A 12255-nucleotide genomic window follows, 5' to 3' on the forward strand; every position below is an offset into this window, starting at 1 on the left:
ACAATGATCCAGCGATGTCAGCGGGTGATCAAGCGACGAAAGAAAGTTCCAAACGATCTGCTACGACGTACGATTCTCAGCAGGGTGTCTGATCGCAGTAGCGTGTCAGACACAGCGATATCGTAACGATATCGCTAGAACGTCACGAATCGTAACGTCGTAGCGATGGAAATTTCAATGTGTGACGGTACCCTAACTGCGGGGAGACGATTGTCAATCAGCATGACGTTGACAGTGATGCCTCATCGACAGAGCAGACCAAAAGAGAAAGTGATACTCTGTTGACATGAGTAGGGATGAGCGGAGCTGTGGATATTCGGGGTGGTCGGTGTCTAGCAAAATTTAGTTCAAGGTTCGGTTTGGGCACCCGAACTTGAACCCGAAACCCATAGAAGTCAATGGAGACCCAAACTTTGGTGGGGTAAAATGGTCTCTCTCTTTCTCTCCCCTCAGCATCTGAACACTAAAAGGAGTTCCGGGGAGAAGCCTGTGTTCGGAGTTCAGCACCAGAGTGGAGAATGTCTATAATTGTTTGCTTCAGACGACCTGTCACATCTGTGCAATAAATTAATTTTAGACTGATTTTAAGAGAATTGTGTAATGCTTTATTCTTCCCATGGCAGCACTGTAGGTTGATGCCACCAAATACAGCTGATTATTGTGGATCCCAGCAACAAGACGCCTTGCTCCTCGCTTATTATCAGGCATCTATTTTAACAAAAAAGATATGTCCCTAAATGTATACACCCCTTAGTAGTTATGATTCTGTCTATGCACTGCTTAAAGGCAATGTGTCATGTTAAAATGGCCTATTGTGTAAATCAGGTTTTCAATAGTGATGAGCAAGTATACTCGTTGCTCGGGCTTTCCCGAGCATGCTCGGGTGGTCTCCGGGTATTTGTGACTGCTCGGAGATTTAGTTTTTGTTGTCTCAGCTGCATGATTTACAGCTGATAGACAGTTTGAATACATGTGGGGATTCTCATGTACTCAGGCTGGCTAGCAGCCGCAAATCATGCAGCTGCGTCAACAAAAACGAAATCTCCGAGCAGTTACAAATACTCGGAGACCACCCGAGCGTGCTCAGGAAAACCCAAACAACGAGTACACTCGCTCATCACTAGTTTTTAACTTAAATATATTATTTTTTTTATTTCTGATAAAGTCTATATTTTATTGTGCATATTACTGTCAATAAAGAAAAAATGAAAATCTTGTAATTCAACACTGTCCACCCAGCCTAATATTTGAATCGTCGTTTTCATTGAGCATATGGACATAAGCAGCAATAGGCTGACTCAGATCCTATTTGTTTATATAGGTGTCGTATCTGAGTGTGCTATAATCTTGGCAATGGTTATTATGTTAGGAGGAGAAAGAGGGACACTGTAACATCACCTCTAGTAATTGGTTGATCCTGTATTATCTACTGTAGAAGGGTATTACCTTTCATTGTAATCCTGTCTGTAATGATAATGAGACTGCTGGAAAGTCTTTTGAATCGAACAGGAAGTATGATTTTAGATAAAGCCTAGTGGCTTCTTTGAAAATTGCAACATTTCTGTTTTTTTTAATAGAGATAATGATATGGGAAATTGAATTTAAAAAAATAACATAAACACCTTATTTAAATAAGATGTCATTTTCTGATAATGTATTCGCTTTAAGTTAACACAAGATAGGACTCATGATAGAATTACAGTCGTGAAACAAATTACTCATTTAATATAACAATTTATTCCCTAGATACAGAAAAATCACAACAGAACCAAACAGATGACTCCAACCCTGAAGATGGTTCGTTAAAGAAGAAGCAGAGGAGACAGAGGACACATTTTACAAGCCAGCAGCTGCAAGAACTGGAGGCCACTTTTCAGCGGAATCGATATCCAGACATGAGCACCAGGGAGGAGATTGCAGTGTGGACCAACCTTACTGAGGCCAGAGTCAGGGTATGTAGGAAAAATATTCACTATTCTCAAAAGGTTTATGTATTAAAATTGGAAATATTTACTATTCACCTTTTTTTCTCAATGAAGTCAGCAAAACTTATTTAAACTAGCTCTTCATTTTGAAAAATGGAGATTGAAAAAGATAATCCACTACCACCATAGGTTTTTTTTTTGACTATGCGGTAGCCAGAAATCCTTGACATCAAATTCAGACACAAATTGCAATAGATTGGGTATATTGTGGATTTAAAATTCACATCATGTTTACATCATGTGTATGGGACCTGTGAAAATTCAATGCAAGTACATTGTACAGTGAGGATTTAATGTGCAGCTAATATTCTGGATGTGCATGTAGCCATTCTGACCAAAGACTTGTGGTCAGATGAGATACAGTAGAACAATAGGTCAATGATGATCGGGCAGCACGGTGGTGCAGTGGATAGCGCAGCCCCACTAAGGACAACATCTGCAAAGAGTTTGTATGTTCTCTCCGTGTTTGCGTGGGTTTCCTCCTGGTTCTCCGGTTTCCTCCCACATTCCAAACACATACTGATAGGGAATTTAGATTGTGACCCCCAACGGGGACAGTGATGATAATGTGTGCAAACTGTAAAGCGCTGCGGAATATGTTAGCGCTATATAAAAATAAAGATTATTATTATGGGATGATGGGATATTCATAGCCGTACATGGTATTTCAGATACTGAGTTGAACATGAGGATTCACTCTAGGATACCGTCACCATAGTTATTGGTACATGCTTGTAGAGTAGGCAGTGTTCTGGATCACTGCGTTGAGAAACACGTGATGGTATCTCCGCGGTGTTGGATGTTTTGGTCTCCACGAGGTCAATCATCTGTACCTTTATAGCCTTTTTTCTAGGCACTGCTCCTAATAGCCAGTTTCCTACTCCACACTGATGAGGGGCAAAAACCCCGAAACAGCTGTCTGTGGATGGATACCATGCTTGGCATAGGTGGTTTTCCTTTATTGGATGTTTTCCTTTATCGGATGCTGCCCTTCCCGTGGTTGTTCCTTCCCGGGGAAAGGCCTGGCTATTCACTGCTTGCATTGAGAAACACGTGATGGTGTCTCCGCAGCTACTCTACAAGCATTTGCATATTGGGGCAGTGTTCTGGATCAATGCGTTGAGAAACACGTGATGGTGTCTCCGCGGTGTTGGATGTTTTGGTCTCCACGAGGTCAATCATCTGTACCTTCATAGTTATTGGTACAGTCACAGAAACTCAAGTGAGAAAGTTTATCTCCATTTCTATATCGTAATAAAATAATCTTCAATATAAAGTATTAGAATAAAAATCACTACAAAGCTAATAAAGATGTTGTCACCATGCTGCCATTAATGGGATATGATCTATTTTTTGTACCTGTAGGTGTGGTTCAAAAACCGAAGAGCCAAGTGGAGGAAACGGGAGAGGAATCAGCAGGCTGAACTATGCAAAAATAGCTTTGGAGCCCAATTTAATGGACTGATGCAGCCCTATGATGACATGTATTCTGGATACTCTTATAACAACTGGGCTACCAAAGGTCTTGCAACTAGCCCCCTCTCAGCCAAGAGTTTTCCATTTTTTAACTCTATGAATGTAAGTCCTCTGTCATCCCAACCAATGTTCTCACCACCCAACTCAATTGCTTCAATGACCATGCCTTCATCTATGGTTCCTTCAGCAGTGACTGGAGTTCCAGGCTCTAGCCTTAACAATTTGGGAAACATTAACAATCTTAATAGCCCCAGCCTCAATTCTGCAGTTTCAGCCAGTGCCTGTCCCTATGCCTCTACAGCCAGTCCCTACATGTACAGGGACACTTGCAATTCAAGTTTGGCAAGTTTAAGGCTGAAAGCTAAACAACATGCCAACTTCACATACCCAGCCGTACAGACTCCGGCTTCCAACCTGAGCCCTTGTCAGTATGCTGTGGACCGGCCAGTATGAAGGACCACATGCCAAAGACTTGATGGTAGCCATAACACAGAAGACCCAATTGCCCTGCAGAAGATGCCCTTTTTAAAAAAATAAATAGGCATGAGACCTTCTCTGAGATATCATTTCCATTTTTAAAGTGAGAGATAAAACTGCAGACTGTATTTTCTTTTTGGTTCGAGAGGACATTCTTTACGCATACTTCGTCAGGAAGACAGTGTTTCCAATCCAAAGAAAACTGAATTCCATGGTCATGATGAGTAGTCTTGCTTTTATAAGGCAAGCTGTATAATTGTTGTGGTTTTTATTTAGGCTCCCGGTCTTTGTACAGTTGACTAAACCCAGAGACGTATAATATGTATAGGTCACTTGAATGCAAATATGATCAGCAACTACTTATTTATCATAAGGTTGGCCCAATCATACAAAAATCAGTGAGCTATACTGCAGACATGTGCATCATCATTACAGTTGTCCAACCGGCAGCCTCACATGTAATCTACAGAAAAAAAGGATGTATATATATATATATTATAAAAATATAAATTGAAACTTTTTTTTTCTTGTTTTGTAAGTGGAATAATCTATAAAATAGAGTTTAACCATAAGCCGATGCTTGTCCCAGGTGGTGCGGATTCAAGGCTACAGACCATATTGTTTGCTTCTAGCCTGCTTGGGATTACTTTGAAGGTATAACTTTTAACAATGGTCATTTCTTTTTCAACAGATTTCAGTGCCCCTCTTTCCTTTCTTCTTTCTCGGTTCCATTTTGAAAGGCAAAAAATAAAATAAACGTTGAATCATTTGCTTTCTAGATGTCTTCTTATTGACTTTCCCTTGACACTCACTTGCTATCATCTTATATCTCCCTTTGGACATATATACTGTTTTTTACCAAAATGTTTATACACTAAAACTGCCATACAATGCCAAATATGCCAAATAATATTGTTATATGATATCCATATATTGCCACTCCCTAAAACAGTTACTGGATGTGATGCAAGGAGAAGACTGGAACATAGTGGGAGACTATAAATAATGATATATATGATATATAATAATAAAAAACGCTATTGATCTGCAGATGTAGAATTAATCTGCAGGTTGATAGCATTCTGAACCTGCCCTGCGCCTGCACTTAGACCCCCGCTGCTGGGAGGAAATAAACTTTATTCCTGACAGGTTCAGGTTAGAGCTTCCCTTTAAATCCCTCTGTTATAGCAAGTTTTTGCTGCACAATGGCCACCCAGTTGTGTAGGGAACTGCATCCGAACCCATTCCCTAAAGCGGGTCATGCTGCAGTTCCTTGCACAATGGGTGGACTGGGTTTCATTGTGCAGATAGAAACAGTGAAGAGGACACCGTGTAATAGTAGCATTGCAGCGCTTTAATCTCAATATAGGTCAAACCACCATGAATCATTAAGTTATAGCATATGCAATCTATATGCCATCACTTTACAAGATGGAAACAGTTACAAATGTGAAAAATCTATCAATGTAATGCAAATGTGTGATGTCACCATGTTTCACAAAATAAACTGCATACATCATTAAACAGTTTTCTTAAACCTGAAGAGACAGGTGTATTTACTTTGAAAATGCATGTCAGAATGGCTGTATAATAATCCTTTCTAAATGTTTATACTCAATCTCTGCCCAACTCACCTGATTCCCAACTCTTCTTTGTCCTCTTTCCAGCTACTGCTGAAAGCTTAGGCTGCTCAGTAGACGCTGTCAATCAGTCCCGGTGGGCAATGAGTTAATACTATTGGACTGATAAGCTATTTCAACCCTCAGCTCAAATCATAAAATGCTCATTTTCGCATGAGGACAATACAGCTTTTCTGACATGGATTTGAAAAGTAAGTGCAACAGCCATATCAAGTTTAACCCCTTTCCGACATTGGGCGTAATACTATGCCAATGTTGGACTCCCTCCTTTTGATGTGGGCTCCGGCGCTAAGCCCACATATTTTCCAGCACATGTCAGCTGTTTTGAGCAGCTAACATGTGTGAATCGCGATCCACTTGCGGCTGTTAACTAGTTAAATGCCACTGTCAATCTCTGCCACATGCCGGAAATCCTGCCTATCAGTGACCCCGTCACGTGAACGCGGGTCACCGATGTGTTGGCATGACATCTAGAGGTCTCCAGCAGACCTCTATGGTTGTCAATGCCGGATTACTGTGAGCGCCACCCGGTGATCGGCGCTCATAGCAAGTGAGCAATTCTGCTACTTTCAGGCGATCTGATCATCGCCTGTATGTAGCAGAACCGATCGGATTATGGCAGCTTTTAGTCTCCCTTGGAAACTAATGAAGCATGCTAAAAGTAAAAAAAGAATGTTTTTAAAAATATATAAAAAAATATATATATATAAACGTTCAAATCACCCTCCTTTCGCCCCATTCAAAATAAAACAATAAAAAAAATCAAACATACATATATTTGGTATTGCCGCGTTCAGAATCAACAGATCTATCAATATAAAAAAAGTAACCTGATTGCTGAACAGTGTAATGAGAAAAAAAGTAAAAATGGCAGAATTATGTTTTTTTTTGTTGCCTCAACATCGCATTAAAATGCAATAACGGGCGATCAAAACATCGTATCTGCACCAAAATGATATCATTAAAAACATCAGCTCGGCATGCAAAAAATAAGCTCTGACACAACCCAAGGTCATGAAAAATGGAGACGCTATGGGTATCGGAAAATGGCGCAATTTTTTAAACAAATTTTGGAATTTATTTTCACCACTTAAAAAAGAACCTATACATGTTTGGTATCTATGAACTCGTAATGACCTAGAGTATCATAGTAGCAGGTCAGTTTTAGCATTTTGTGAACAAGGTTAAAATAAACCCAAAAAAACAAGTGTGGGATTTTTTTTTGCAATTTCACTGCACTTGGAATTTTTTTCCCACTTTCCGGTACATGTTAAAACCAATAGTGTCAATCAAAAGTATCCACAAAAAACAAGCCCTAACATAGCCATTTTCACCAAAAAAATAAAAAAGTTATGGCTTTGGGAAGAAAGGGAGCAAAAAATTAAAATGCAAAACCAAAAATACCTATGGTTGTTAAGTGGTTAAGAGATCTGATCTATTTAATACTGCATGCAGCTAATTGTTAATTCTGATGACAGGAGACTAAAATTTATGTAAATCTAAGTATGACTGGGTGTAGATTATTTCATACATTTAAAATATAGCAATGTTTTAAAGGGTAACTGTATTTTCAAGTAACTTTTTGGAAGTGTTTTCATTACAAATAATACTGTATCTGGCCATTATATGCTTTGTATCGTGCATTTTCACATGTTTTCTTTACTGTTTGATATACCCCTTATTTTGCAACCACTGGGATCTGGAGGGAGGAGACTAGATGTAGTAAAGCTCCCATACACAACACAGCACTGCTCTTCGTTCATCTTTTAGCCAAAGACGTAAGCAACAGCAATAAAGAGGCTATTATACAACAGAACTGAGCTGTCTGGGTGTGAATCAACCTCCCATGTAAGGTAAAAGGCTTGTTAGAAAGCTCACCACGTTCTTTCTGAGTTTCCCTCTGCCTGCTTCCTCTCACTGCTCCTCACTTCTCCTCTTGTCTCCTCTCTCCATACAATACAATCGTCTGTGTCACATGACACCAAAATGAGCTGGCAGCTTGTCTGAGCAAGTGCTTTTTCAGAATGATTGACAGGTTTAGGAGGCATGCAGCAGAAGAGGAAGTGTTTCATAAATGGGGAAGGAAGCCGATTTCTCTGATAAGATACAGTGGGGAAAAAAAGTATTTAGTCAGCCACCAATTGTGCAAGTTCTCCCACTTAAAAGATGACAGAGGCCTGTAATTGACATCATAGGTAGACCACAACTATGAGGCCATGTGCACACGTTCAGTATTTTTCTAGGTTTTTTCGCGTTTTTTCGCTAAAAAACATGATAAAAACGCGAAAAAAGGCGAAAAAAACGCTTACATATGCCTCCTATTATTTACAGTGTATTCCGCATTTCTTGTGCAAATGTTGCATTTTTTTCCGCAAAAAAATCGCATCGCGGAAAAAAAGCAACATGTTCATTAAATTTGCGGAATTGCGGGGATTCCGCACAACTAGGAATGCATTGATTTGCTTGCTTTCCGCATGTGGCTGTGCCCACCATGCGGGAAGTAAGCAGATCATGTGCGGTTGGTACCCAGGGTGGAGGAGAGGAGACTCTCCTCCACGGACTGAGCACCATATAATTGGTAAAAAAAAAGAATTAAAATAAAAAATAGTCATATACTCACCCTCTGATGGCCCCGTAGTCTTCCCGCCTCTCATCGGTGCACGCTGCCGCTTCCGTTCCTATAGATGGTGTGTGTGAAGGACCTGCGATGACGTCGCGGTCTTGTGATTGGTCGAGTGACCGCTCACGTGACCGCGACGTCATCGAAGGTCCTGCACACACACACCATCTATAGGAACGGACGCCGCTGAGGAGATCGGCTGTCTGCAGGTGAGTATAACCTTTTTTTTATTTTTTTTATTATTTTTAAACATTCTATCTTTTACTATTGATGCTGCATAGGCAGCATCTATAGTAAAAAGTTGGTCACACTTGTCAAACACTATGTTTGACAAGTGTGACCAACCTGTCAGTCAGTTTTCCAAGCGATGCTACAGATCGCTTGGAAAACTTTAGCATTCTGCAAGCTAATTTCGCTTGCAAAATGCTAAAAAAAAAACGCGAAAAAAAACGGGAAAAAAACGCAAAAAAAATGCCGGATTTCTTGCAGAAAATTTCCGGTTTTCTTCAGGAAAATTCTGCAAGAAATCCTGACGTGTGCACATACCCTGAGAGTCAACATGAGAAAACAAATCCAGAAATCACCTTGTCTAATTTGGCAAGATTTATTTTGCAAAATAGGGTGGAAAATAAGTATTTGGTCAATTAAAAACATGCAAGATTCCTGGCTCTCACAGACCTGTAACTTCTTATTTAAGATGCTCCTCTGTCCTCCACTCATTACCTGTAGTAATGACACCTGTTTGAACTTGTTATCAGTACAAAACACACCTGTCCACAACCTCAAACAGTCACACTCCAAACTCCACTATGGTGAAGACCAAAGAGCTGTCGAAGGACACCAGAAACAAAATTGTAGCTATACACGACGCTGGGAAGACTGAATCTGCAATAGGCAAGCAGCTTGGTGTGATGAAATCAACTGTGGGAGCAATAATAAGAAAATGGAAGGCATACAAGACCACTGATAATCTTCCTTGAACTGTGGCTACAAGCAAGATCTCACCCCATGGGGTCAAAATGATCACAAAAAACGGTGAGGAAAAATCCCAGAACCACATGGGGGGACCTAGTGAATGACCTGCATAGCGCTGGGACCACCATAACAAAGGCTACCATCAGTAACACACTATGCCGCCAGGAACTCAGATCCTGCAGTGCCAGATGTGTCCCCCTGCTTAAGCCAGTACACGTCCAGGTCATCTGAAGTTTGCTGGAGAGCATATGGATTATCCAGAAGAGTATTGGGAGAATGTCATATGGTCTGATGAAACCAAAGTAGAACTGTTTGGTAGAAACAAAACTCGCCGTGTTTGGAAGAGACAGAATGCTGAGTTGCATCCAAAGAACACCATACCTACTGTGAAGCATTGGGGTGGCAAAATCATGCTTTGGGGCTGTTTCTCTGCAAAGGGACCAGGACGACTGATCCGTGTACATGAAAGAATGAATGGGGCCATGTATCGTGAGATTTTGAGTGCAAACCTCCTTCCATCAGTAAGATCATTGAAGATGAAATGTGGATGGGTCTTTCAGCATGATAATGATCCCAAGCACACCGCTGGGGCAACAAAGGAGTGGCTTCGTAAGAAGCATATGAAGGTCCTGTAGTGGCCTAGCCAGTCTCCAGATCTCAACCCCATAGAAAACCTTTGGAGAGAGTTGAAAGTCCATGTTGTCCAGTGACAGGCCCAAAACATCACTGCTATGGAGATCTGAATGGAGAAATGGAGGAATAGGCCAACATAGCACCAACAGTGTGTGCCAACCTTGTGAAGACTTCCAGAAAACATTTGACCTCTGTCATTGCCAACAAAGGATACATGACAAAATATTGAGATGAACTTTTGTAAATGACCAAATACCGTATATACTCGAGTATAAGCCGAGAATTTCAGCCCATTTTTTAGGCTGAAATTGCCCCTCTCGGCTTATATTCGAGTCATACCCAGGGGTCGGCAGAGGAGGGGGAGCAGCAGCTGTCTAATAATACTCACCTGCTCCTGGCGCGGTCCCTGGACGTCCCTGGTTCTCCGGGTGCCGGCAGCTTCTTCCTGTAGTGAGCGGTCACATGTAAAGCTCATTACAGTAATGAATATGGACTCCCATAGGAGTGGAGCTGCATATTCATTACTGTATTGAGCGTTACCATGTGACCGCTCAATACAGGAAGAAGCTGCCGGCGCCGGAGAACCAGGGACTGCACCACGCCAGGAGCATGTGAGTATAACGCAGTGCGCGATATTCACCTGCTCCCCGTTCTACCGACGGCCGCTGCTGTGTCTTCCCCATCCTCTGCGGTGATGCTCAGGTCAGAGGGCGCGGTGACGCGATTAGTGTGTGCGCCGCCCTCTGCCTGAACGTCAGTGCAGAGGATGGGGAAGACACAGCGGCGGCCATCGGTGAAACGCGGACCAGTGAATATAGCAAGTGCCGGGTGCCTGAGAGGTGAGTATGTCATTTTTTTTTTTATCGCAGCAACAGCATATGGGGCAATTGTATGTATGGAGCATCTTATGGGGCCATGTGCGGAGTTATATGGGGCAAATATCTCTATGGAGCATCTTATGGGGCCATGTGCGGCATTATATGGGGGCAAATATCTCTATGGAGCATCTTATTGGGCCATGTGCAGCATTATATGGGGCAAATATCTGTATGGGGTCATGTGCAGCATTATATGGGGCAAATATCTCTATGGAGCATCTTATGGGGCCATAATCAGCATTTGTGGAGCATTATACGGGGCAAATGTGTCTATGGAGCATCTTATGGGGCCATTATTAACCTTTGTGCAGCATTATATGGGGCACATTTTAATATGGAGCATCTTATGGGGCCCATCATGAACTGTATGGAGCATCTTATGGGCCCATCATAAACTTTATGGAGCATTATATGGGGCGTATTTTGTATGGAGCATCTTATGGGGCCCATCATGAACTGTATGGAGCATTATATGGGGCTCCTGATTCAATATGGATATTCAAAAACACTTAACCTACTGATAGCTCAATTAATTTTACTTTTATTGGTACCTATTTTTATTTTTGAAATTTACTGGTAGCTGCTCCATTTTCCGCACTAGGCTTATACTCGAGTCATTAAATTTTCCCACTTTTTTGTGGCAAAATTAGGGGGGTCGGCTTATACTCGTGTCGGCTTATACTCGAGTATATACGGTACTTATTTTCCACCATAATTTGCAAAATAAATCTTGCCAAATCAGACAAGGTGATTTTCAGGATTTGTTTTCTCATTTTGACTCTCATAGTTGTGGTCTACCGATGTTGTTAATTACAGGCCTCTCTCATCTTTTTAAGGCCGGCGTCACACTAGCGAGTTTTACGGCCGTATGAGAGGTACAGAAAATACGGATTGCATACGGTACAATGATTCTCTATGGACCAGCTCCTATCTGCCGTATTTTACTGATCCATATTATACGGTCTTGTACGGCCGTAGAAAATCGCAGCATGCTGCGTTTGTCACCGTATTGCGCAAAAAAATCACCAATGAAAGTCTATGGGGGCGAGAAAAATACGGATTACACACGGACCATGCGTGTGACTTGCGAGAAATACGCACCGGTGTTCTCTAGAAAAGCCGGCAATTCAGTGCGGTGTACAGTAAAATCACACTGACAGAATAGAATAGAATAGGTAGAATAAATGTCTACACATAGAATAGGTATATATATATATATATATATATATATATATATATACAGGTCCTTCTCAAAAAATTAGCATATAGTGTTAAATTTCATTATTTACCATAATGTAATGATTACAATTAAACTTTCATATATTATAGATTCATTATCCACCAACTGAAATTTGTCAGGTCTTTTATTGTTTTAATACTGATGATTTTGGCATACAACTCCTGATAACCCAAAAAACCTGTCTCAATAAATTAGCATATTTCACCCGTCCAATCAAATAAAAGTGTTTTTTAATAACAAACAAAAAAAACATCAAATAATAATGTTCAGTTATGCACTCAATACTTGGTCGGGAATCCTTTGGCAGAAATGACTGCTTCAATGCGGCGTG

General features: G+C 41.0%; 1 protein-coding gene across 1 annotated transcript in view; it reads left to right on the plus strand.

The window, feature by feature from the left end:
* The window catches only part of PITX3 (paired like homeodomain 3), a 235079-nt gene extending 230374 nt beyond the window's left edge, over positions 1-4705 (plus strand). The window contains exons 3-4 of the mRNA XM_077257167.1: positions 1747-1952; positions 3351-4705. Of these exons, the coding sequence (XP_077113282.1) occupies positions 1747-1952; positions 3351-3914 (770 nt within the window). The 3' untranslated portion in view covers positions 3915-4705. The remainder of the gene's footprint in view (positions 1-1746; positions 1953-3350) is intronic.
* The last annotated feature ends 7550 nt before the right edge of the window (positions 4706-12255 follow it).

Source organism: Ranitomeya variabilis, chromosome 4 (genome assembly GCF_051348905.1).
Source record: "Ranitomeya variabilis isolate aRanVar5 chromosome 4, aRanVar5.hap1, whole genome shotgun sequence".
NCBI lineage: Eukaryota > Metazoa > Chordata > Amphibia > Anura > Dendrobatidae > Ranitomeya > Ranitomeya variabilis.